Source organism: Ochotona princeps, chromosome 3 (genome assembly GCF_030435755.1).
Source record: "Ochotona princeps isolate mOchPri1 chromosome 3, mOchPri1.hap1, whole genome shotgun sequence".
Taxonomy (NCBI): domain Eukaryota; kingdom Metazoa; phylum Chordata; class Mammalia; order Lagomorpha; family Ochotonidae; genus Ochotona; species Ochotona princeps.
Window position 1 is genome coordinate 47230129 of NC_080834.1, and position 27901 is coordinate 47258029.

The 27901-nt window shown below is 36.5% G+C and overlaps 1 protein-coding gene across 2 annotated transcripts; it reads right to left on the reverse strand.

Annotated features, from left to right (window-relative positions):
- Window positions 1–797: 797 nt before the first annotated feature.
- On the reverse strand, window positions 798–27901 carry CHODL (chondrolectin). 2 transcript variants are annotated; one of them, XM_058661263.1, is made up of 7 exons: window positions 27752–27901; window positions 12860–13169; window positions 12573–12730; window positions 6132–6218; window positions 4356–4458; window positions 2528–2606; window positions 798–1330 (listed from the first exon to the last, which is right to left on the reverse strand). In XM_058661263.1, the coding sequence occupies exons 1-7, from the start codon at window positions 27828–27830 to the stop codon at window positions 1328–1330; spliced, it is 819 nt and encodes a 272-aa protein (XP_058517246.1). In that variant the 5' UTR covers window positions 27831–27901; the 3' UTR covers window positions 798–1327. The 2 variants fall into 2 exon arrangements, with proteins under 2 accessions (XP_058517246.1, XP_058517245.1); XM_058661262.1 differs by lacking the exon at window positions 2528–2606.

The window sequence follows — 27901 nt, forward strand, 5'->3', positions numbered from 1 at the left end:
CTCCCTTAAAGAGAAAAAAAGAAGTCCAACACTTGACTAGTGGAAGAGAAGACAGAAAGGAGCGACTGATTATATCTTAACCTTAACTAGAACCTTACTAAGGAATATCTCATCAGTGATGACTCCACCCAAAAACACTGTGTGGTGCTAACTCCATGCTAAATTGCGACCATTCAACTGGTCTCAGCAGTAAGACCTCTTTACATACTAATAGAGAGCAAACATAACTAGACAGAACTTAGAGGAAGTCTAGAACCTCTTGCCTCCAGTATCAATCCCAAACCCTAAACAATTTTCTTTGTTTTGTGGGCAATGGAGGGACCACATTGAAATTGGACCCCTCAGAGCTATATAGGCAACATGTGAAGACATATGATTTACATTGTGTATGCATTTCTATTGTTCTAGGTTGACTGATTTACTGCTTACACAACTGTTAATAAACCTACTGTATTACAAAATTTGTTGAATTTTATGCTAAAAAATAATTTAAGGCACATGTCTTACACAAGTGAAATTAGACAATTCTTGCCTCTAAATAAAATATCTCAGGAGATTTATATCACAGTTAATCAAATAGCCTCTTATTTCTGAAGAGATTTCCTAAACTTGTCCTACCACCATCAGAGGAAACGAGAGATGAACCTCTTCTAGTATAAAAAAACAAAAGAAGAGGAAAAAGACACACTTTATGTATGGTAATACATTTGTGGATGGTGTGAGAATTCAACTTACAATAGTGATATATTTCTTTAATCAAAACAAAAGGTATTGAAAATGAAACATCATAAAATAAATATAAGAACAGTTCATTTTTATCAAATGCTTATGCAAAGGTAAAATATTTTTGCACAGTGTAAATTTCACTACAATTTTCTTTACATCAACTAGATTACAACTTGTGAAAGTTGAAAAAATAAAAATAATTGCTTCCAACAAACTGCTAAGTGTTGACACCAACGTTAGCAGGGTGGTCCATTCCATTTACGTGAAGTTTGGTGCATCCTTTAGCAAAATAAGCTTATCTCACTCCATTATTAGCACAGCGCATATCAGCACAGCACATCTTTGTAAATGAAATAACAAACATATAAAATTATTTCAATATTTGCCTCAAGGGGGAGCTTACACTTCATCTTGCATGTCCTTTGAGAGTTCAAGCCATTCCAAGCTAATGTTCTGATGCCATTCCTTATATGGATCCAGAATTACGAAACTCTTTTCTGGAGCCCAATCAACAAGTCCTTATACTTCCATGCCACTTTCCTTTCTGGTACTTTTCGAAATCCACAGTGTGGATTGGTTTGGGCTAGTTTTTGTTCTTCCTTTACTGAAAAACATAAAGAAAAAATAAGTTCAGTCTATGAAATTTCCTATCGAACTAGGCATGTCTTGGTCCAATGGAGATATTCCCGATACTTCCTTAGGAAAAGATTCTCCTTTTACCAGCATATTTTTCATTACTATGAAAATTCTGGATTATTCTTACATGTGATGATGGCAAATAGCCCCTTATGAAGGGTAAATTTTTCTGATATAATCCTGTTTCAATTTAATTCACCGACCTTTAATTTCTTTGCTCAATAATTTTTAAAATTTTGCTTTTTAAGTGTCATGCATTTAATAAAATCATCGAAACAGGCTATTCTAGTAAGTGTGTGAGAACCTGCCTATTCCTCATCCTCCTTCCCATAAGTTTTCTCATCCTGTACATAAGTTGGTCCTTGAAAGCTCAATTTTTGCTTAGTCTCTCGAACTTGTGCAGTTCAGTGGTAGATTCAGATTTTTCTAATTTAGCGTTACCTGGGTTCTTGCATGGTGATTATACTTCACTCCAGTAGATGTAGAATTCTGGTTCATGTATAGATGCTGTATCTAGGGTTCTGTTCTCTTCTGTCTTTCCATGAATAAAGTGTTTTTTAGATATCTGTACATGAGTTTACCCAAGTCATCCTCTACTTGTCAAGATCTAGATCAACATGGTCTACTTTGCTGAAAATTATCTCTATCTCGGTTAATATTCTCTATCTGTCCTTATTTATTTTATGTTCTAAATTCATTCTCTTCTCTCACTCATTGTATCCAATCCCTAGCCTCCCTAATCCCGACAGGCATGCCTCTTCTCCAACCCCACCCCACAGCATTAAATAACCAGGCCATGCAAAACTCCTTCAAAGAGAGAAATAACTTATTTCCAACATACTTTATAATTGTCCAATATTATGTAATTCAGTTCAACTTAAATATTTTGTGGCTAATAAAATGTTAAGGATAAATTGCAGGTGTTATAGGTTTTTTGCACACGTAAATAACGCACTTTATTCTACAAAGTCATCTAGCATAAATGGAAACTAAATCAAGCTAAGTTTATCAGACACAGAAATTTTTTACATGGTTAAAAAAAGATGGTTAAGTTATTAATGGTGGTAATGTTTAGAATTAGTATTTTGTTTAAAGATTATTGCCAGTTAAGGGAAATAGAATTATTTTAGATACAAAATGGAATGACAGAAACCATCATGTGTACCAGATTGGCATTTAAATTTTCTGGAAGGCACTCAGATGAAAATGGAGTTGAGTCTTTCATGAAGTTTCTCCTTGCTCTCCTGGAAGAAAGGAAAAGCGGAGGATCTAAGAAAAAAGAATTAAGTTCTACATCTTTCTGGCTTCTGAGGTGGTCTACTTTTGCTCATTTTCTCACTCTGAGAATTTCAAAAAAGTAAAAACTTCAGTTTTTCAAATTATAAAAACCTGAGGCACTTTAAGTGGCCTGTTGATGGGTGTTTCTCCACAGTCCAGAATGGGTTAGGGGGGATTTATAAAAATCCTTCCTCTCATTCACTGAGTTTCACAATAATAAACCATCTTTCCATTCATAGTATTAGGGATTAGAGCAAGGACCTAAATATTTACAGGCTGAATATTTTATATTTGAGATGTTTGGGACTAGCAGTAGTTGGGGCTCCAGAGCGTTCTGCATAATTGAATATTTGCATGTGCACAATGAGATATTTTGGGCACAGCATCCAGGTTTGAGTATAAAACTCATTTTTGCTTCATATATATTTTGTATACTCAGTCAAGGCAATTTTACACAATATTAATAGTGCATCTGCGTTTTCACTTTGATTCATTGCACAAAATCCCATGTCCTACTTGTAGCATCATGTTGACACACAAAAATGTTCAAGTTTTTCAGCATTCAGATTTTGGATTTTCAGATAAGGTATGCTAAATTAATGATTATTACCATTTACAAATATTTGAGAAATACATTTTAATTGTTTTCCATTTTTTATATATTTGGAATCCAAGAGGATACAAAGTGTAGTATCAATTTTTCAAGGTTTGTTCATCATTATTAAAAATGCTTTCTTTTAACAGCCAGCTAAGTTCAGGCTGCATATTTAAAAAAATATAAGTGAATTAGTTGGCACTTAAAACTAGTAATTTTTTTCTTGGGATTTTAATACTTACTTAGTGAGATCTTTATGATCTATTTCAAGAAAAGAAAATGAGATAAATCGAAAGGAAAAACATTTTCTTTGCAAGTTCTTTCCTATGAAGGCATTCTCTTGGATAATTCTTGTTTGGAATACTGTAATAAAAAATCCTGATTTCATTTAGCAAACATATCCTTATTTAAGCCCACCAATTTCACTTTTTCCCTTGATGCATATTTGTAAGTTCTATATTCTTGTTTATTTGGCACATTAACACAGATGGGAAAACTTCAACTCAAAGGTTGGGGTAAGCAAATACAAAAATCAGAATGTTTCCAAGATTTTTGTTGTTAAAATATCTCAAGATGTCTTTCCCAGAATGAATTAATTTCACCTCTGCAGTTTCATTTCTTATTCTTCAAGGATCCTTTTGAAACAAAGTAGAGGCCTACAAATTGAATTTTGAAATGTTACTTCCAAATGCACCCACAAAAATCAATTTGCATATGACGTGATATTAAGATTAAATGTGCTGGTATTCATTCTTGTGTTTAGAGAGTACGATATAGTGTGTGTGAGGTAAACTCACAAGCCTTGAGATTTTGATCTACCAAGAGGTCCCAAGCCCAGCTAGGTAATCCATCTAAACCACCATCTTCTCAACTGGAAGAAGCAAAGAGAGAGGCACCTGTTCCACAAGACTCACAAAGATGAAACGATATAAGGCATGAATCCTAAATAAAGAGACATCTTACTGCAGTGTATGTGCTGAATTTGTACTTACATATATGGAATTCACACTTCCTTAAGACAGGCTAAAATGTAGCTAATTCTATACTAATACTTTCAAAACATTTCTAAAAAATCTACTTAGAGTAGTCTATGCTGTCTCTGCACACAGACACCATTTACCTTCTATGTAGCATCTGGAAACAGCAGGTTCCAAAAGCAACCAGTATCAGTAAGAGCAGGGGTATTGTTGGTATAACAACATAAATAAGATTGGGAATAATGCCTGCAAAAGTAAAACAACCTTAGTATTTAAGGATACTTGAGGAAGAATTCATACCAAAGTTATATAAGGATTTTCCCTAATATTAAGTAAGGTAAAATTATTACCAATAAGTAGATTTCAAACAAGTTTCCCAAACACAGAGAAATCTAATAAAATAATCATTCATGTTTTTGTAAAAAAAAAGGAAAATTGTACTGAATTATCATGCTTAAATTTACTATCCATATTTCCAAAAACTGCTCTTTAACTTATAATTCAGTCATGGATTATTTTCATAATAATCTTAGCTATTACTTCTCACTACTGCCTAGAGAAACAAGCACTAGCTAGACTTACTAGATAAATATATCAGTCAGTAATCTCAGTGAAATGATAATATGCAAGTATGAAATTAAACAGTATTTAAATATTAACTGATGATGGAGTCATAACAGCGACACAAGACTTGATCCTAATTAAATTCTAAAGCAAATTATTTTTGTTACTATTTCATCACACTTGACAAGGTTAGGTGTTCAGCAAAATGAAAAATTGTTACACAGAAATCCCATATAGCCTAAAATGACTTTATTAAGAATATTTTTAATATCTTCAGAGAAAAAATTCCCCATGTAATTATTTACTAATGTCTTTAAGTAGGTTTTTCAGATGATCTGGTTGATTTTAAAATTAAGCACCTGGAAAGTCAAAAGCATTAAATCTTGAGATCATATCCCAAACAGACAAGCTAATTACAGAACTATAAATTTAGATTGCAAATCCAAGCTCATTATGATAACGACTGTAAATAAATCTGTTCCAAGTGGTCCAGGCATGGATCAAGTACCCACTTAACTGCACATCCTCTTGATGTGGCCTAATGATGGAGTATTTGGATGAGAATTCACTGTTTTTCCCTTAAGCCCCCAGGTGATTTAGAATTTTAAGATTCAGAAATATTACCTTTCCTCTTCAAAGGCTATTGTCATTTCTAATATTTAATGGCAAATAAAAAGAGAAAATATTCCCATTTTTCATGGACTTCAGGTCATCTGTGGGAAGATTTTGAGACTTTGGATCTTTGACTATGGGGTTCTGCTCAAAGGAACCCCAGCTGACATAGGAGCTGTTTTGAATTAACATGCTAATTGTGTTGGGAAATGCAGTTCATTTCCTTTGTAGCAATGGTATGAGGTGTAGGCAGTAGCAGGGATATCTTTTCCAAACCTGCTGGTAAGAACATTTCAGGTTACTTAGGTAACCTGAAAGTGCCTGGTTAGGGCTATTTTGCCATAGAAATTGGCAAAGGTTACAAAATTAGGTTTACTTTTTTATATTCCATCTATAAAAGAGTCAATTCCTGAATATTTACCAGCACATCATTCTTTGTAGGCCACAGAATATGTCAAAATACATAATGATATCTATGTGTTGTTGGGAAAGTTCCCTACACCTCGAAGTTTTAGTGCCAGTTTCTCTATTTTGTCCCAGATAACATCAATTTGAAGTAAAAATCTGAACATATCAGCTTCTATTCAAACATCACCTTAATACATTTTTGTAGCAAATTCAAAAGTGAATTTGCATAGATCCATATTTAGTCATCACTTGCCCAAGGTATGTCAATGTGAAATAGTGTTTCAATGTACAGTTCTGTTATTGATTAAGGAGTTAAAGACACTTGAACAAATTACCTGCTTCAGTAACAACCACATTTTCCTGGGTGTCTCCTGGTTGATTTGTAAGATAAGGTTTTTCTACAGGTTCTGTTGGAATAATCTCTGTAAATAAATAGCATAATTATGGTGTATAATGATAAGAGATGTGAAAACAGATACAATATTATTGTAAAACAAAACTCTATGATTTTGATATGTAACAATATCTTACAGTTAGAAGTATATTCCTAAATCTAATGAACATAAAATGATCTTACCATAAAGTAAATATTTAATTATCTTTTTTATATTTGGTTATCTTTGAGTAAAAGTTCCATTTGATGAATTCCCTTTACAATTCCAAATTACATTTAACAATCAATAGGTGCTCTGTGTTAATGAAAGCCTGCTACAACCAATAAATATAAAGCAGAAACAAAGTTGGCAGAAAATCGATAAATATGAAATGTTAGACATTAGACACAATTTGAAGACGGACTATGACGATATTTTTCCAGAAATCAGAGAAATATTTAGGTTTCTCCTTGCAGTAATAATCAATAGTCGATTACATATAAATTACATTTTCAATTGATGATGTAAATAAAAGTATCCTAAATAATTTTTCTGTCCCACACAAACAATAATACCCTTAGATTTGTCTAGCAATAAGTGTGTCTACTTATTTAAATAATAATCACAGATTAAGGTTTATAAGTTGTTCCCTTTTCCTAAAATGAGGTTTTTCAAACAGCACAGACTTTAAAATGGTTAAAATAGTACTACTCCACCCTAGATGTCTTTCCTCTAAGGAACACTGCTATTTAGGTAAATAATTTAACAACAATAAACTGTATTAGTAAGAAAAAACTATTTTTAGTTGAACAAATAATGTAACTATATTTACATTTGCTAATTTTGGAGGGATAAATTTCAGGCAATATCTCATATTACTTTTAAATTATAAAAGCATTTTAACACAATCCCAACTATATTTACATTGTCATGCATCTATTAATAGGAATTTATTCATCTACTATCCTACAATAATATTTATTTCTCTATTGCATAAATTTTTATTAGGCATTAATAGTCTTCAAGTCTCAGATTAAACCCTTGCCTGCATTACTCTTGTATAGAACCTAACTACACTGTGGTTTTCAATGACATGTCACTTGGTTTTCAATGACATGGATATTATACAATTTATCAACACAGAATGAGTTATTTTAAGGTAACTTAGCAGCCTTTAAATCAATGTAAGTTGCTGCTTAAACAAGATAATATTAGAAGCATAATCCTATACATGTTATATATTAGAGAATTTAAAAACATTCTTAAAGATTTATTTTATTTTTACTGGAAATTCAGATATACAGAGAGGTGGAGAGACAGAGAGAAAGATCTTCCATCCATTGATTCACTCTCCAAGAAGCCACAACAATCAGAGCTGAGCCGATCCAAAGCCAGGAGCATGAAACCTCTTCAGGGCCTCCCACGCAGGTGCAGAGTCCCAAGGCTTTGGGCTGTCCTTGACTGCTTTCCCAGGCCACAAGATGGTAGCAGGCTGGGAAGTGGAGCCGTTGGAATTAGAATCAGTGCCCGTACAGGATCCCAGAGCATGCAAGGTGAGGACTTTAGCTGCTAGGCTACTGTTCCAGGAGCATTCGAGAATTTTGTACAAAAATCACATTTAGAAACATCACAACTACAATGTCATTGGTTGGCATAGTAAGATCCAAAGAACAGATATGCAGTTCACTGACCAGTAACAAAAAGCATAAGAAAGGAAACTTAAAATCAAGTATTCAGTTTTCACAGAATTAGTTGAGTATTTTAAGTACATTGCAAGTCATTGATCTTAGATTGTTTTTAAAGAACAGTAGTACATAAAACAAGTGACATCCTGACTCTAATAAAACCAGACATTAAGTTCAAAATAATCAATCATAGTTACATATTTTACTCACATAGATTCATTAATCCTGAAACCCTCTCAGCACCAAGAAATTAAGTTCTAGGACACATGCTTGGCCCAAGGATGAAGAAGCCACATTAGATGCTTGCTTCCTACATTATAGTCTGTGGGTTCCGTTACCAGTTCTGGATCCTGATTCCAGCATTCTGTCAATGAACATCCTGGGATGCAACAGGTAATGGCTCAGTTCAAGCAGTTGAGTTCCTATCTCCCATTTGGAGACCTAACTTGATTGCAGTCCCTGGATCTGATGCCGGGTCCAGCTCTGTCCTGCCCCATTGCAAGCATTTGGACAGTCAACCAACCCTTTCTCTCTGATTCTCAAAAGAAAATTTAAGTAATGGAGGTTAAAAGTCAGGACCATCATTGTGGCACGTACGAGTAAACCACTGACTGAAACACTGGATCCTATATCAGTGTATAGTTCATGCCAGCTGATCAACCTCCAATTGAGCTTTTCACTAATTTGCCTACAAAAACAATGGAAGATATCCAAGTACTTGGACCCCTGCACGCATGAGGGAGATTGAGATGGAATTTTTCTGACTTCTGATTTCAGCATGGCCTGGCCCTTGCCTTTGAAATCATTTGGGGAGTGAACTGATCAATGAAAGAAAGATCTCTTTGTCTCTGCCATTCTGTGTCATCTTGTCTTTCAAGTAAATTAAATCACTTTAAAATACGTACAATCAAGGCATAGTATGCTATCTTCAGTCTGCCATGCCAGCATCTAAAATGGATCAGTTTGTGTCCTGGATGCTCCACTTACACTCCAGCTCCCTGCTCATGGAATGGGAAAGCAGGAAACGATGGGCCAAAGTCCTTGGGACTCAGAACCCATCTGGGAAACATGGAGGAAGCCCCTGCCTTTGGATTGGCTCTGCTCCAGAAGTTGCAGCCATTTGAGGAATGAAGCAGCAAATCAATGATCCCTTGCTCTTCCCATGCCTCTTCTCTTTTTCTCTCTGTAAATTCTGTCTTTTAGGCAAAAAGAAATAAATCTAAAAGACAGAGAGAAATAAATAAAAGAAAAAGAGAGGCCAGTGCAGTGGCTCAACAGGCTTCTCTTCCAGGGTAAGACAACCCATATGGGCAGGGTTCTAGACCCAGCTGCTCCACTTTCCATTCAGTTCCATGTTAATGGCCTGGGAAAGCAGCAGAGGACGGCTGAAGCACTTGGGCCCCTGAACCCATGTAGGAGACCTGGAAGAAGCTCTTTTATCCTGGCTTCAGACCAGCTAACCCCAGCCATTGAGACCATTTGGGATGTAAACCAGCAGATGGAGGACCTCCTTGTCTCAGTAAATCTGCTTTGCAGATAAAAGTAAATATATCTTAAAAAAAAAAAAGAAAAGTGAAGAAAAAATTAAAATAAAGTGTGGGAGATTGTCCCTGGGTCTCTGCCTGTCTAGCCCATGTGGGAAGCCATAGGCACATGGCACACTATGTCGCCACAGGGAACCCCTGACAGGAGTCTCAACTAACCAAGAGCACAACATGGCCTGTTCACTGGGCATGCAGCAAAAGCAATGGGTTGCACCCAGTTTCTCTTTTCTGCCTCTTTAAGGAGCTGTGCTGGAACTTCCATGGTAAACAACTCTAGGAATTCGAAATGTAACATTCATGTGGTTTTTCAGCAGGTGAGGAGTTTGCCCTGAGACACACCTTCCTGTGCTTCTTGACCTTTGATTTCATTGGAGGGTCCGGAGAGATAGACATACTGTTAACCAACCACAATGTTGTTGTCAGGTAGAAGTACTGTTGGGACCACTCTTCTGCCTGCCCCCTCTCCTACCCTATATAAGCTTGTGATTTCTCACTAATAAATGGATATCCTTCACCACCAATTTGTCTCCAATGTTTCTGCTGCAGAACACTATCACCTCATCCCTCCAGGAGTCTCGGGTCTGTGGAGAAGAACCTTGAAAACCAAGCACTGGATATGTAGCCAAGGAATTTAGGTAAGTGGACATTTTCCACAATGCAGATACTATGTCAAAGAAATTTGCAAAATACAAAATAGAAAGGCTAACAAGTAAAATCAAGAATAAAAATCTTGATCACACTTTTAAAGACAATCGCAATCCTGTACATGGGTTTATCAAATACATAAAGGCATATTTTCATGAACATGTATCATTTAAAGATTTGGGTAAAATACGTAAGACAAATAAGGAAGAATTCTATATTTTAAATGTTGCATGAGCAATACAAACCTAGGTTACTGACAAAAACAAGTGAAGATTACAAAGGAAATATTGTCCTAAATAATGAGATAATTTTGAAAGAAACATCTAAATGATCAAATAGTTGGTTTGAAAACTCAGAGAGAAAGAGGGACTTTTGTATTAGCATATTTGAAAAGTAGTGAGACGATAAAGTTTTCAATCCCTAAAAGGACACAGCAGCTAATATTGGGACAGTACTAGAGTCGGAAACTGGGAACACAATCTAAGTCCAATGCTTAGGTGCCAGAGGCCCCATTTCTAGAGACAGCAGGATCCATGTCAGTGGGCGGCTGGAGTCAGGAGACTGAGGTGGAAATCATACTTAAGCCCTCCATCATGAAACACAGGCATCTTAACCACTGTACTAAGCAACCACCCTGACAACATTTATTGCAAATATTATGCATTTTTCTTCATTTTAAGTTTGAAAACAGTTTTTCAAAGGCTTCCTGGAGAGTAAAATGATGGACTCAGTCACCTAAGGGGTTAGAGAATAAAATCAACAGGTATAATACACTCAAGAGCAGGATATACATAAAATAACGCTGAGCCTAATCCAAATAGTCACTGTGCTTTACACTCTTATAGCAAAAGGAATCACGTAGCTTCAAGAGAATAATGGGAGCAGAAGTACTTAGTTTTAATTGCCTTCCACAAGCACACATAATGAGATCAAGCAGACAGCCATTCAGAAGAGTCCATGAAACACCTCCAAACACTGAGGAGAAAAGCAGAAACAAGAACCCCAATGCCTAATTATAAAATGTGGCTTTTCCAAATTATTTTAATATATGTGTGTGTGTTTATATATGTATATATGTGTGTAATATATACATATATATATTGAATTTATGATTGAAAGGCAGAGATACAGAGAGAGGAGGAGGGTCAGAAGAAAACACATTTTCCATCCCCTGATTCACTTTAAATGGCATGATAGCCAGGGCTGAACCAGATTCAAGAAAGAAGTCTGAGCTTCTTCAAGTCTCCCATGACTGCAGGGGTCTTGCTATTCCAGGTGCATCAACATGGAGTTGGATCTTAAGAAGGGCAGCCAGGGCTCTAATCGCCGCCCATCTGGAATGTCAACGTAACAGACAGTCTTAATGTGCTATGCTGTTATGCTGATTCTCCTCAAATGATTGTCTAAAATATGTTTACAGTTTCAATTAATTTCTCTTTTAGTCAAATGCCAGTTCTCATAAGCTGCCTTTTTCAAAGTAATTCAGCTTTACTATTTACAACAACAAAAACTATACTATTATTACTCAAATCAGTGTGATCCTTCCATTTCTTCATGTGGCAAGTTGGAGAGTCCAAAAGAAAGCTGACTAGTGGGCTTTATTTCAAAGAGTGGGAGTCATACAAAGAAAGCATCACATACTTTAGTCTGTTACAATGTAATGTGCTATAATCTATCTGATTTCCTTGTAGGACCGCAAGCCAAGTATTGTGCCATGAAATGATAAGCAAATGACCCATGAGAAAGTGGCTGGCATTCACTAAATCATTCAGAGAGCTCTTTTGTGTATTCCTGTATCTGCTTTTGTAACTTCTGCCTACTTTCCACATGCTATAGTAAATGTTGAAGAAATTGAAAAACATGCATTTTTGCTCATGTGTTTACAAAAAAAGAGAATTTTTGGCCTTCATCTCAGAAATGATTATTTTCCCTTGAAAATATCTCTCCAATTGTTTCTGCCTATACTTGTGACAGGGTTCAGCTGGGTGACAGCACTCCATAATAATGGGCAGATGTGACTCCGTTTTGGTTGCTGGACTGTTTCAAGCATCCCTAACAACAGCTATTTGCTAATTTGAACACCTTTAAGTTGAATGGCTTGAGGTGTGTTCTGAACTTAAATTAACTGGATGATTTGTAATATGCACCACCTAAATTTATTGAGAAAAATCCCTGTTGCATGTTGATGGGAGTTTAAAACCCCCTGGCTTCCGCCAGGTGGCGTGATGGTTCCTGGGGTGCAGCAAGAGCTGCCATCACTAAGCCGGGCTAATTAATAAAGACTTCTTAAATCCTACATTTGTATCTGGTGTGCTCTCTCTTGCTCTCCGTAACATTCCTCTCCTTAGCTCAACAGCCTTTTTTTTTCTAAGACATATACTACGCTTAAGTATTCTGAGTGTTATGGCATGGTTAAAAGTAATTCCACATTTAAAATATAGAAAGACCCAGAGATAGTAAAGTTAAACACAAAATCTAACATACCACTAACACAAAATCTACTAAGTACGCTGTACACCATATATTACCTGGCTCGTACTTGCAGATGTAATTGTGCTTCATGTTACACCTGTCATCATTCCACTGGTAAAGGTATGGACCCCCGAGACCAGGATTGGCGGTTGGCTGATGGTACATAACAACACACTTTTCACTTCCACAGGAAGGTTCATCTGTGTACCAGTTTCTACAGAGAGTTACAGGAATAGTGAAAAACACGCCAGCTGAGTGGTTTTCCCTGTTCTGTTTTGAAGAACACAGCCTACCCCTTTCCCACCCTGCAAAGCATCCCTAGAGTACACGATGCCGAACTCACCGGTACTGAGAACTGCTTCCATCAGACCACTGGTAGAGATCAGGGCAGGCACCAGAGTTCTGCCCTTCTCCATTTCTCCAAAGACCAATCCAGAAATCACCATCAGAAATTCCTGTTCCAGGTTTCGTCAAGTTTTGCAACATACTCTCTATCAACTTCTGCTCAGCCTCATCCCCGAGGCTGAGGAGGACGCCTCCCTCAGTCTCACAAGCCAGGCGGGCTTCTTGGAAGCTCACGCGGCTGGACAGCTCATGGAAGTAAGCCATTTTGTAGCACGGATGCCTCAAGTCAGCAAAACACACCTTTTGGCCTGGAAAAAATAAGAAAGGTGCCCACATACGGATTATCCGAACTATATTCTTAATGATATGAAGAATTAAATATTAAAGCACCAGTAGAAATAAGAAACACATCATCCAGATGCTTCTTTCAATAATTCACTTTATAAGATATATTTCCCAGCATATTTGTAGAATCAGTTTGATATCCCAATAAAATTGGAGCATGTCGATTTAAACACAGTGCTTCAAAGGTATACTTGTTAATACAAATCAACATTTTCCTGGCTTAGCTTTTTAAAACCAATAATCATAGATGGTTGATGAAATTTCAAGTATATTTGGTGAAGTGAACTAAAAGGTTGAAGTTGTGAAAGATAATAAAGTAAGTACTTGTAAGTTCTTCATAAAGTAATTTAAGTTTTAAAAACAAGTAAAGTAAAACAAATCATTTGGTGGCAAGAGTGTTGTGGCAAGATAGGGTCAGCTGCTGCCTGTGATGGCAACATCTTATGTCAGAGTGACAGTTCAAACCTTAGGTCCCCACTTCCAAATTAATTCTCTGCTACTGCTCCTGAGAAAGTAGCAGAAGACTGAAGTGTGTGGGTGCCCCGACTTTCAAAGGCGCCCAGTTCAGAATTTCTGGCTTCTGGTAGCGTGGTGTAGCCCTGGCTGTTTCAGTCATTTAGGGAGGTGAATGAGCACACGTAACGTCGTCATGCTGTCTCTCCCTCTGTCCAGTAGTTACGCTAATGGTGTCTCCCATTCTCTGGCTGCCAGTCTTCTTTCTAATGTTTTTCATATGTTTTTAAAGCATTTGCATAGATATTCTGAATAAGATGTGAAGTGGCAAATTTTGGGTTAAATATGTAGTTTCGTTTTGGATTTTTAATGGCAAATTCACTAAACTTGAAAATTGATAGAAACAAGGAAGAGAGTAATCATAATAAACATCTGATTGGCATCATTTTTATAAAGATTTATTTCTTTTAATTGCAAAGGCAGATCTACAGAGAGAAAGACAGACAGCGAGAGATCTTCTAACCACTGATTCACTCCCCAAGTGGCCATAATGGCTGGAGCTGAGCCAGTCCAAAGCCAGGAGCCAGGAGCTTCTTCCAGGTCCCCGATGTGAGTGAATGCAGGGTCCCAAAACTTTGGGCTATCTTCCATTGCTTTCCCAGGCCACTAACAAAGTGCTGGACAGGAAGCAGTGTGTTCAAGGTGAGGATTTAGCCATTAGGCATTTGTGCCAGGCCCAATTAGCATAATTAATATTGGCCAGAGTTTAGAAGTACTCATGTTCTTTGAGAAAATGTTCTTACTCTCTGAGTACTTCCTGTTTTGTGAATAGATTGTATGTGAATTCCAATTGTTAGGCCAATGTTGTCTTCCATTCTACAGAAATATCTTGCAGAGATCATAAATTCCATCTAACATTTTTCAAACATAGTTAAAAGGATAAAGAAATTTTAAAAATGTAAAGAAGGAGTGCATTTAAATGAAAAAAAAATCTGATAGTTTAGAATCCAGATGGAATGACTCTACCAGCTCATGAAATCTCATCAATGTCTAACTTTTTTTGTATTTCTGACCATTTGGATGGAGATCATGATAGGCTGAAACTTAACAAATTTAGTCTGTCAAGCAGTTAGACGACTAGTCAAAACAACTGTGAAATAGTGACAAATTGACAACAAATTACAAGTCACATTCAGAGATGCTCTTTATATTCTGAACTCAAATACTCATGTTTTCTTCTAATTTGGCTTGAAAATGCTCTATTAGACTGAAGTTAGCTCTTTACGTGTTTAAAATAATAATTTTCCATTTCATACACCTATTCCCATGCACAATTTCATTAAGTCTAAATTAAACGAATTAAAATTTGCCATTTCTTATTGTTAATCTTAACAATGTATGGGTTTACTGCAATTTTTAGAACTAAAGACAGAATAACCAAATATTCGATATCTATAAATATTTAGAAAGAATATTCATAATTTTCAAAGAAAACTTAAACTGTAATTCCCATTTTCAAAAGATTCATTTATTTTTATTGGACAGTCAGATATATAGAGAGAAGGTGACAGAGAGGAAGATCTTCTGTCTGCTGATTCACTCCCCAAGTTGCCACAATGGCCAGAACTGAGCAGATGCGAAGTCAGGAGCTAGGAGTCTCCTTTGGGTCTCCCACATGGGTGAAGGGTCCAAGACTTTGGGCTGTCCTCAAATGTTTTCCAAGGCTATAGGCAGGGAGCTATAGCTCCCTGTTTTTACAGGCTATGGGCAGGATGTGAACCAAGACCACCGTGATTAAAACTGGTGCCCATGTGGGATCCTGGCACATGCAACGTGAAAACTTTAGTGATTAGGCTACTGTGCCGGGCCCTGTAATTTTATTTTATGTTTCTATAATGGCTTTTAAACATTATAGCAGTCAATTTAATCAACTAGCCTGATACCTATTGACTTTAAAAGTCACTCATATATTAAAAAACTATCCTTAAAGATATTAGCTCTAAAAACAAAGCTTTGGCTCTTTCGAATAATTATTCATTTATTTGCTTACTTATTTACAGGTTCAGAGAGGGAGAGCCAGAGCCAGAAAGACAGAGAGAGTGAGATCATTCATCCATCTTCCTCTCCCCACCTCCAGTGCCCATAACCACCGAGTTGAGCTGAAGCCAAGAGCTAGCAGCTTTCCCTGGTTTCCCACCTCGGTGACAGGGGTCTTAGCACAGGAGCCATTGTTCACTGTTTTTTTCCAGGCCAATAAAACTGAATTGAACTGAATTGGAAGCAGAGCAGCCAAGGTCCTGACCTTCACCCAAAAGGATGTTGGAGACATACGGCACGTGGAGGCTTTACCTGTTGCACCAAAACATCAGACCCTAATTCATAAGCACTCTTAATGGAATATTGTCTTTCTATCAAACTTCATTTTTGCATCACTAATTTATATCTGTTCCAACAAAATCAGTAAAGTCTAAAATACAGAAAAAGCAAAATTTCATTTTAAAAAGTCTTTGGAAGTTGAATTGCACACATCCCTTCAATGCACTAAAATTAAATTTTCTGATAACAGTAACTAAAAATCCTCATGGTAATATGATGTCACAATAAATCCATCTATTTAATGTAACAATACAATGAATAGGATTAAGTTCACTCTCAATAAAAATTTTGTTATGCCAATGTTAATTTCCAGAATGCCCATAGTCTTGTTTTGGTATTCAGTAGTTTCTTCTCTTGTTCACCTGCAATTTCCGTTATCAACTTATAAACTGGTAAGGGGGCATGGATATGTCTTAGCTATTAAGATGCTGATCTCGATATTCACATTTCTTATCAGAATTCAGAAGTTTCAGCACCATCTCTGCTTCTAATTCCAGCTTCCTGCTGATACAAACTCTGAGGGGCAACAGGTGATGGTTTAGTTGAATCCCTGTGCCCAGAGGAGATTGATTCCCAGCTTCCAACTTGAGCCTGACCCACCCTGGGCCATTTCCAGCATTTGGAGAGTGAACAAGCAGATAGGTGTTGTTTCTCTCCCACGCACACAGGTGCGTTCGCCCTCTCCCTGTTTATGTCTTTTTCAAATTAAACAGACACACACACACACACACACACACCCCAACAAAAAAATAAAACAACCCTGACATGGATTTCCTGTCTCAACTGCTGTTCTCTGTCTTTATTGCCTTTGGTTGCATTTTGATTTTAGTTTGACCTTGGAAAACAAAATATCAAGTGTTTTACATAAAGTTAAGTCAAATGACTTTGTGCTAATTTCTTAAAGTTCACCTGTAGGAACTTTAGGATCTTATTCTATTGCAAATCTCATTCTGCTACATGTTTAATGTATATCCTATCATGATAAGTTGCCAGTAAAGGAGGACTGGATTATGTTGTTACACTTAAACACTAACAAAGTACATAAATGATTAAGAAGAAACATTCAAGCTTTTTTTACCCTTTGTTAGTCTACAACTGAACCAGTCAGTGCCTGACGTTTCCTCTTGGAACCAGCAGTGAAAGACCGAGGTTAACACTCAAAGACAGGGGAGAATACTTATTACAAGCCCATTAATCATCTCACAATAGCATTTGAGTGACATTCAAGATCCTGACAGAAGTTGAGAAGAGCCAACTAATAGAACAGCAGCTTCAGTAATGGAGATAAGCCAGCCAGCTGTCCTTTCTGTCTTATTAACTGTGATCTGGACCCAGGAACAAAATACTGAAAATGGTGACAAGATTAAGACTACAATGCCATTGTTAATGAATATTAACATATTAATATGACTGACTGCAAGGAATAAGTTAGAAACTTCAGGAGGACAAATCAGTCTGAAAATAATTTTTGACAGGTGATTATGGTGGTCTCAATGTTTGATCCTAATTCAATTAATATGCTTTTAAAAAATATTCTAGGGCCTGGCGGCGTGGCCTAGCGGCTAAAGTCCTCGCCTTGAAAGCCCCGGGATCCCATATGGGCGCCGGTTCTAATCCCGGCAGCTCCACTTCCCATCCAGCTCCCTGCTTGTGGCCTGGGAAAGCAGTTGAGGACGGCCCAATGCTTTGGGACACTGCACCTGCGTGGGAGACCCGGAAGAGGTTCCAGGTTCCCGGCATCGGATCGGCGCGCATCGGCCCGTTGCGGCTCACTTGGGGAGTGAATCATCGGATGGAAGATCTTCCTCTCTGTCTCTCCTCCTCTGTGTATATCTGGCTGTAATAAAAAATGAATAAATCTTTAAAAAAAATATTCTAGTATATTTTTAGGTTTTATGATTATTTTGCTTTAATTGGTTGTTCCTGGTAACATTCTAACAGTGTCATTCAGTCTATATTTTTATTCCTATAATTTAGAATCAAGTTCTATTTTCATCATCATCAATTGCATCCTTTGCATATTTCTAAGTCTGCAAATACATCTCAATTAGTTTTCCCAAGTTTTCAATTTGTTCAGTTGTTCTCTGCAAGAATTTTTTGTATAAGTTTGGTTCCAAAAGTTTGAAAGGGTTAAACTCATCCGAAAAGATTGTTTGTAAGATATCAAATTTTAGAAAAAATTAAGTAGCCAGACTTTCAATATAGCAATCACACCCTAGTTGTCTTGAGTATAGGGTTGGTTTTTTACATATAAATACTTTTTACATGTTAAAGTAATTATTAACAATATTTGATATATTAAAAAACCAATGAAGCAGGAATTTAACCACGGTGAGCACACAAAAATGATGAGAATTAACTCACATATAAAACTAAAATGTAACTGTCAATGTATAAGAGAGCATCAAATATCAGGTTGGCATACCTAATGCCACAGAAGGAATAATAACTGAAAAAGTCTGTGGGCACTAGGCATGGACAAAAGCCAGGCTTGGTACTCTCTGTACCAGGTAATTTCTTTTTGTCTATTTATAATAGAATTATTCCTAGATCCTGAATAAGAAAGTGAAGACTGTGATGTTATATAGTGGGGGGAAGGGTGTCTCAGGGGATGAGAACTGCAGCCAATTACCAATTGAAACAGATACATTAGCTCCAACGTGTATTGACTGAATATTAGCCGGGTCTAAGATTTTGAACTCAGAAGTCACTAATAGTTGAGATTCAGCAAAGCAGTTTTCAGGAAATGAGAGTTATATTGCATAAATTTTTATGGTTTGCATATAATCAGTTGAAGCTGACACTGTGGATTTTTTTTACATCTAATTATATTTTATTACTCATTCCATGTTATTATGGAAATTTAGTCCAAGCTGCACAAAATTAGTAGAAGCAGCAACTACTGAACCTCTTATTGTCACTTCAGCTGATTCCATTGGGCTGTTGGGGCAGTAGAAATCTAACAGCTGGGAACCAAATACTACCCTAATTCTTAGAAAAGCTGTATTAATACACATATTGTAGAAACAACTTTCCCACTTCTGTAAAGGCTAATCTTCTTTGAGAACAGCTTAATTATCCTCCTTCTTACGCTCTTCTCCATGGAATCACATGGAGAATTTCCCTGACTCTTTGAAATGTTGTATTCAGATAAACTACTTCATCAACACTTTATGTGACAGATAAATATTCTCAAAACCGTGGGATAAATTTTAATGCACTAAAGTTACATTTGCTTTAGCTATAAACTACTAACTGCAACCTAGCATCTTTATTGAAAGCATCCTTTGATTGCTGGCTTATCAACAAGACAGACAAAGGACCTTCTACCCAAGGTTATACAAAATATTGAGAAAAATCAAGTTTAAGATAACATAATTGGACTATTTTCGTTAATATATTCTGAATGAGTATCAGGAGCTAAATAAGTTCACAATGTAAATTGATCCTAGAAAAGATTTAGAACATGCCACAAATTCATACTTCTGTTTTCAGTTTTCAGTTCTGATATCTTTCTAATAGATTACCAATCCTAAGAAACAGGGAAATAATAGAATCACTATATTAGGCTTTCAAGATCAAGCCACAATAGGTGACTCTCCTTTGAGAGAGAAAGCAAACATAGCCTTCACCCAGTAGATTCACTAGGTTGATAAACCTTTCATATAGATAGGCCTTCCACATGCAAACTGGGTATAGTCTGTGCTATAAGAAACTAGTTTCAGTCAAAGCTGAACAAACTAGGTTCAAAACCATGTTTGCCTTTTTTTCAATGAGGCTGTACAACTCAAGGACCAGGCCAAAGAGGATTGCAATTTCTGGCCTAGCATGGCATCACGGAAATTCTGCTTGTTATCTGTCCTTGGCCCATTTAGCTTTCATATTGTCACCACTTCATTTTGGGCTGCATATCTTTAAGGCACACATTTGTAATGTTTCTCTAACAGAACATATCTGTCTAGTTCTAGGTAGTCATGAGACAGGGCTTCTAAACCATACTGTTGGATGATGAGACCCGCCCTCTGGGCCACACAAGACAATCAATTCTCAGACCAACCTGGCAACTTGATGCATGTAAGCCAGCTCAAAGAAAACACAGAAATTGGATCTACATCCATGGTACCCCGCAAGATTTTTAGTTATTTCTCTTAAGAGAGGAGTGTTAAGTATCTAGGTAGACATTAGCTTATGTGATATAAAAGGCAAAAAAAAAAAAAAAGAAAATAGGAATTTTTGTAAGAAAAATGGGATTTTTGTCTGATGTAATGAGAATGCATACCTTGAAGACAGAGCAGCACTTACACACCAACATTCTATCCTTGTTCCACAAGCTTGTTGGATTAGTCTTTTGTGCGACTGAATGTAGTTTTACTTACCAGCATTTACATATGAATTTTTTGTCTTGTAGGTTATTGTGCTTGTTGAGTAAAAAAGGTTAGGTGGGTTCCAACCTCTTCTAGCACCATCTACCTTGCACAAAATAGGATGTTAGGTCCATTATAAAGTTCTGGGAATTATCTTAGAAATTCCATCATCAGGAAATCCTTTTGCTATTTAAGTGCATCACTGTATTGTAGGTATAGACAAAAGTAGAAAATTTAGTGTCACATTAACAAGATATATTCAACTGTTTCACGGAAATCTTCCTTTTATTTGGGTACAGAGATGCCACTGCAATGTGTCTTAATTTCCTGGTAGGCTAATCTCCACTGTAAAGTTCATCTATGAGAATATAGGCATATAATTATTCATTTATGTATCTATTTTTTTGTATTTTGCATGAATGTCTTACACCAGAGAGAATAATATGGTATTTGTCTTTTGGGATTGACTTATTTCACAAAGTGTAATGGTGTCCAGTTGGGACCATTTTGCTGTAAATGGTGAAATGTTATTATGTTTAATGGCAGAGTAGTATTCCATGAAGTAGTTAACCATGGATTCTTTATGCGCTTCTCTTTCTAAGTGCATTCGGGTTGTTTCTCCCCCAACCATACCTTTTTTTTTCTTCTTTTGCTATTAGGGATTGTGCTGCTACTAATATAGGATTGCATGTCACTTTCACATATGCAGATTTTGTTTCATTTGGGTATATTCCCAGAAGTGAGATGGCCGGTACATATTGTAGATCAGTTTTCAGGTGTCTGAGCATTCTCCATACAGACTTCCATAGTGGCTGCACTAGTCTACACTTTCACAAACAGTAGAGTTGGGTATCTTTTTCCCCCACACCCATGCCAACAGGTGTTATTATTACATTTCTGTATATAGATCATTCTCACTGGAGTTAGGTAGAACCTCAATGTCGTTTTTATTGTATTTCCCTAATAGTAGGGAGCCTGAGTTTTTTTTTTCATTTGTATATTAGCAATTTGAATTTGTTCTTTTGAAAAATATGTGCACATTTCCTTTGCCCATGTCTTTGCAGGGTTGTTTGCTTTACTATTGTTGAGTTTCTGAAGCTTTTTGTAAATCCTGGATATTAGCTCCCAAATTAGTGTGAAAAGATTTGCTCCCATTCTGTCAGGTACCTCTTTGTTTTGTTGATCATTTCCTTTGCTGTATCTAAGCTTCTTAGTTTGATTTAGTTCCACTGGGTTATTTTGGCCTTGACTGACTGTGCTTTTGATAATTTTTCTAAGTCTTCACTAATACCTATATCTTGAATAGTGTTTCCTATGTTTTCCTGTAATTGTTGAATGGTTCCTGGGTGCAGATTTAGGTCCTTAATTCGTTTGGAAGATGATTTTTTTTAAGATTTATTTATTAAATTGGATAGGAAGATTTAAAGAGAGAAGAAGAGACAGAAAGATCTTCCATTGGCTAGTTCACTCCCCAAGTGGTCACAAAAGCCAGAGCTGAGCCAAGCTAAAGCCAGGAGCCAAAAGATTCCTCTGGGATCCTAAGGGTCTGGGCCATACTCCGCTGTTTTCCACGCCACAAGGAGGGAGTTGGATGGGAAGTGAAGCAGCCAGGACATAAACAATTGCCCATATGTGATCCCAACACATGCAAGGCAAATAGACAGCCACTGCACTGTTGTGCCAGCTGCTGGAGCTGATATTTTAATAAGGTGAAATGTGGGGGTTTTGCTTCTTAAAAGTAAGAAGGCTTCTATCAAATTGTCTCAACAGCATTTCTGGAAAAGACTAAACTTTTTCCCGGGTCATTTGCTTTCTCATAGTTTGAGAGATCAGTTATAACGCTAACAATTTTTTTCTTATGCCTCATAATGTAATCATGTATTATCAATAGTATAGTTGGGTTGAATTTGGATCAGTATCTTCAATAAAAACATGAAGAATACATTCCAAATTCCTGATTGTTCCATAATGCTCTATTTTAGCTGAGAAATGGTATGTTATACAAATGAATATTCATATGATAATGCCTCCTAAAGTGGTTTAATGCCTTCTTATTTCCCTCAAAATCACACTAACAAATATATTTACCATACAATCTATTGTGGCACAATCAAGGCCAATATTTTTTGAATGAAGAAACAAACATAATGATTCTAATTTTGCTTTCATTGTTCAATATTATACTAACTCCTTACTAATTTTTCTTATAAATAAAATTCTAAATATAATAACTTATTTTTTGATGCCGTTTTCATAAATCATTTAATTGCATAATGTAATATAGTTTGTGTTCACTCCCTTTAGGGCGGGCATGTAAAGCCACTGTCTGCAATGGTGACATCTCATTTGGGCACCAGTTCATGTATTGGCTATTTTACTTCCACACCAGCTCCCTGCTAATAGTTGGGGAACAGCAATAGAAGATCAGCAGGGTGCTTGGGCCTCTGCCACCCATATTAGAGACTCTGGAGAAGTTCCTGGATTTGGGCTTGCATTGCCCCGGACCCAACTGTTGCAACCATCTTGAAAGTGAACCAGTGAGTGAAAGATCTTTCCTTGCCTCTCTCTATCCCTGTGTAACTTGTTCAATTAAATAAATATCTTAAAATAATATTTTAAAAATAAATACATAAAGCAAGAAACCCATTCTCTTAATTGGATAAGCAAAATTAAATCTACAGTCTCTGGCCATTTTATGGATGTTATGGAAACAGCATGCCTTGTTCCCACAACTGGAAAATATCACTGGCTATCTGAAAAGAGATCAGAAAAGTTTTCAGAAGACAATGATTAACCAAATATGACTTATGGGTGAAAAGAGTCAATCAAAAGAAATTACCTCTGAACCATCATACTGCAGCAACTTAGTATTAGTTACATTTTCTTGGCTTAAATCTTCCAATCCAGAACAGTAAACTAAGGCTGGTAATGAGTTTTATAGAAACAATTACAGTTTTGATGGCCTGACATTCACCAATAATGTAAAATGCAGAACTTTAGTACTAGTGTAATCCATGCCTTTGGTTAACTGGGAAAGGATGACCTCTCCTAGTGATTGATGGAAAAATGTTCTCTATTCAACTAAAGATCTGCCTTTGTCTCTAAGAAGACTTAGCTGTGGGCGCAGTGTTGCCAAGCTGAGTTCTTTCTCCTACCTCCCTGCCCTGACATATGTGAAGGAACAACCTATACAATGGTGTTCAAATCCTTTTAGTCATCCCAGTTACCCTTTACGTGAGTGTTCTCATCCTATTTTTAAAGCAAGGCAAAGACAGCAGAGAAAATTTAAATAATTTGACCAATTTCATAAAGGCAGTGTCGGGGTTGTTGAAGTCTACCATCTATGACTTCACTAAGATTTCAGTGCTGTCTCCACATGTGCGTAAAACAGAATAATGGTGACAAATGTGGGGAATGAAATGATTAACATTTGTGCTATGTATATAATCTGTATTATAATCACTAGTATTGACTAGAATTATTGAGTGTTTACTATATTCAAGTGGCTGTGCACTGAGAGCTGATTTCTAATTAGGTTTGAAGTTTCTCTGTTGCTGAAGGTTAAGATAAGAACAAATGGGTTCTATCTCTTATCTTCAAATTATGTTATGTTCTCAGGATAGTTTTTATCTTGTCCTTTCATATATAAATAAAGCAAACATTCCAAATGTGAGCGTTTCCCCATTATAGTAAAACTATAATGAAATAGTTAGGTCGTGTTATGATCACTGATATGCCAACACACCAGAAGCAAAAACCCCACTTCAGACTTATACAAACATAACCACCTGTATGGGAATACCAACAGAGGAAGCATTGGTAAAAAGTAAAATATACCAGTCAGAGAATCTGCTGAACGTTCACTTTAGACCCTTTAACACAGATGCTGTTACTTTCCTAACATTAATGTAATAGAAATTTTTATCTTCTGGAAAAAGTTGTAAAAGAAAACTATAAAATGATGACAAACACCAGGTAAGGAATATTGCTTATGATAAATGGATAGTTTATTTAATGATAGCAATAAGATTAATTTGTTCCTTTCGTGCCCAAGAGATACTTAAAGTAATTGCATCTTAGAAATTGCACTGTCATCACTTTATGTTTCTGATGATGTCGTGGAATAGCTCCAAAGACTAGGTTATGCTCAGCATTTTTTCTTGTGTCTCCATTGCTATTATATTAATATGATTCCATTTGCAAATCTGCGATGTTTTATAATACTTTTGTAATAAAAAGAGAAGTATCTAAATCATAGCCTGTTAAATAAAATGTATACAGTTTTAATAAGGTTAAACTAACACATATTAAAATATTCCAGAAAGATGTGTAGGTGCCATGAAAAACATCTTACATCATTTTTTTAGGAAAGCAGGTAGGAAATTACTGGAATAACGAGATAGAGAGAGAGAGAGAGAGAGAAACACAATACTTCACATTCCAAAAGTTTCACATCCTCTTCAACTATATGCTCCCAACTTCTTTCTGATATTTATCTATATTCTCAAGAGTGAAATCTCATCTTTTGCACAGTGATGTCATTACTTACGAGTCTGCTCATAAAATTAAATTACTACAGATCCACAAATATTCTCTACACATCTGATTGTAGTAAGAAATCAGTGTTAAGTCCAACCTCCTAAAAGTTACTCCTCATTTAGAACCATAAATTGACAAATAGTCATTGATTGCTATCATCATACTTAAAAGCTTTCTGCATATTGATGAATCAAAATAAACATGGCTACTAACCAACAAAAATAGCTTGCTATTGCTGCTTGCTACTACTAAGCCTTATGGGTCAGTTTATGATGATAAGCTTGTTTGAAAAATACTTTTGCCCTATTTTAAAATAATACTCTAGTTTTATACATGGTATGAAAGTATTTGAAAATACCTTATTGAATATTTCAAAGTATGAAAATAGAGAATTTCTGTAGAAAATTATTTTCTTAAGTATCTCTCTTGGGGGGGGTAATAAGTGATTATTGAAGTACACCATATACAAAATCACAAATTGTTTCATTAAAATTTAATAAATGGAAACCTTGTTCCACATTCTATGCTTCCAATAATAGTTCCAGCAAAACTGTTCCAGCCTTCTAACATCTGAGTACAAAGAAATTTGGTTAATGCTCCCCAGTGTTGTGAAAAGTTAATACACCATACCAAACTTAACATCAAAAAAAAGAGTCATTCTTGTGGTTGGCGAGCTATTGCTTCAAAAACAACCAGGGTTTAAATTACTCTGTTCTCAGACACTCAAGTCTGAACAGATTTAAAAAAATCACCAAAAAAAAAAAAAAAAAAGAAAAGAAAACCTTAGACCTCAAAGGATAAAAGTCACAAATCAGTTTACAGATGCTAAATTCCAATTTGAATGTAATAATCAAAGGTGATTAAATTATTCCTAAGAAAGTATAACTAAATAAGTGTTTAATATCAAATAAACATAATTTATGAGAAGTCAAATAGATCATGTTCAGTTAAATAGAAATTTTCCAGATGTCACTTTCAAGATGCCTTTGAATAGTAAGAAAACACAGCAAAAGCTTTGGAATATTGTGCACAAAAATAGAACACAAAATGAACCTCCATCAATCAATGAAAATTTGTTTTTCCTTTAGATAGCCTTTTGGTCTCTATGCAAACTGTATGGCATATAAACAAGAATGTACTAAAAGGCTATTGAAGTCAATTAAATGTTTGTTTTAAAAAGCATCTTATATTTTAAGTATGGTTTCTGTTGTTTATTTGTTTGCATCGGTAACTGATAAACACAAAGGCAGTCAAATATTTAATGTATACAATCAGGTTAGTTGAGATAACAAACTTTTCATCATAGAAAATTAGAGAAGAAAAGAATTTAATGCCACAGCTTCTGTAACAACCTGGAAAAAAGGAGAAAGTTGAACAGCAACCACATATTTAAGAATCCTATCCTGAAGATGTAGAATATCACAAATTCCTTGGGGGAAGATCAGTAACAATTAAGCTTAATCTGCCAGTTTGTAAAGGTCAGACTTCACAGCCAATTAAGTTGCTCTCATCTGTCCTGCTTCTACATGTAGTGACACCTGTTGTGCAGACGCACAAAATGTGAAAACGATTACTAAAGCTGTTCACGCTGCATGAAAAAGTCATTTGCCCTTAAAAATATACCCACATACATCCAACAGATATATATTGTTAACACTTGAATTGGGATATCAAGGGATTCCAAGAAGGGTAGCAAAGTTGCAGCTTCATGTTAAGCCCTTTCAGATTCTTCACCATTAAGAACTATTGTGTGATGGGAAGTATCATTCTGCTCCTAAAACCGTATTGTGAAGTGCCGAAAGTTGTTCTCTTTATTATATATTTTTTTCTAAAAGAAAGGAAGGAAGAAAGGAAGGAAGGAAGGAAGGAAGGAAAAAGAAAGAAAGGAAGGAAGGAAGGAAGGAAGGAAGGAAGGAAGGAAGAAAGAAAGAAAGAAAGAAAGAAAGAAAGAAAGAAAGAAAGAAAGAAAGAAAGAAAGAAAGAAAGAAAGAAAGAAAGAAAGAAATTTGCATTATTTAAAGCATGAATCAAATTGAAAACAAAAATTACAGCAAGCATTGGGCAGCGTGCCAAATTTGATCAACTGACATTACATTGATTCGGAACTAACGTTTGCGGTACACCTACTGTGTGCACATACCAGCAGTTGCTATCAAGCACACCATAGCCCAACTGCAGCTAACTTCATGTTCTGAGAAGTTTTCAAATTGGAGTAAGGCATTAAGGCCAAAGGCATCTTTGCACAATGCTGGACACCCCCCCTCCCTTTCTCTTTCTCTTTCTCTCTCTCTTTCTCTCTCTCTGCCAGACCTGCAGAGAACAAAGGCTGATGCCCAGGCTACAGTGAGGGAACCACAGCGACATGGTCTGTTCTCAGAAATCAACCTGATGAAAGGGATGCGGAGGGCGCCTGATGTCCAGCTAGACCAACAGGGGGTAGCATTTCTGCAGCGCCCCTTCTGTCTCTGGGTTCCGCCCTACCCCGCCCCACCCCGCCCCTTTGCAGGTGCTCATCTATGCCCCCCAATCGGCCTCTGCCCACCCCCAAAAAACCCCAACAACAACTGGAATTAATGCTTGGGAATGTCTGTAATGAGCAATATGAAGCGGAGTCTCGTTCCGCAGCCACAAACAAGGCACTTGAGGGAAAAATAAACTTTAATCTGTGCGTGTTTGGAAAGAGAAGCACAAAAAATAACAAGTTCTTTCCCACCCGCTAATCACCCCTGGAGTGCTTCCCCCAAACAGCCTGCCCCGTAGCACCCCCAAGAACCCCTCACACTTGTCCACCCAGCGAGCAGCCCCTAACTTACCGCTAACCACCCGGCGGCCGAGGGTTCCGTGGCCGCAGAGCAGCGCGGCGCTCAGCAGCAGTGAAACCACGCGGATCATTGCGGGCGGCGGCAGCAGCAGGTGTTGCGTGGAGCAAAGACCTTGTCCGTCTTAGGCTTTGCCTGGGGCTT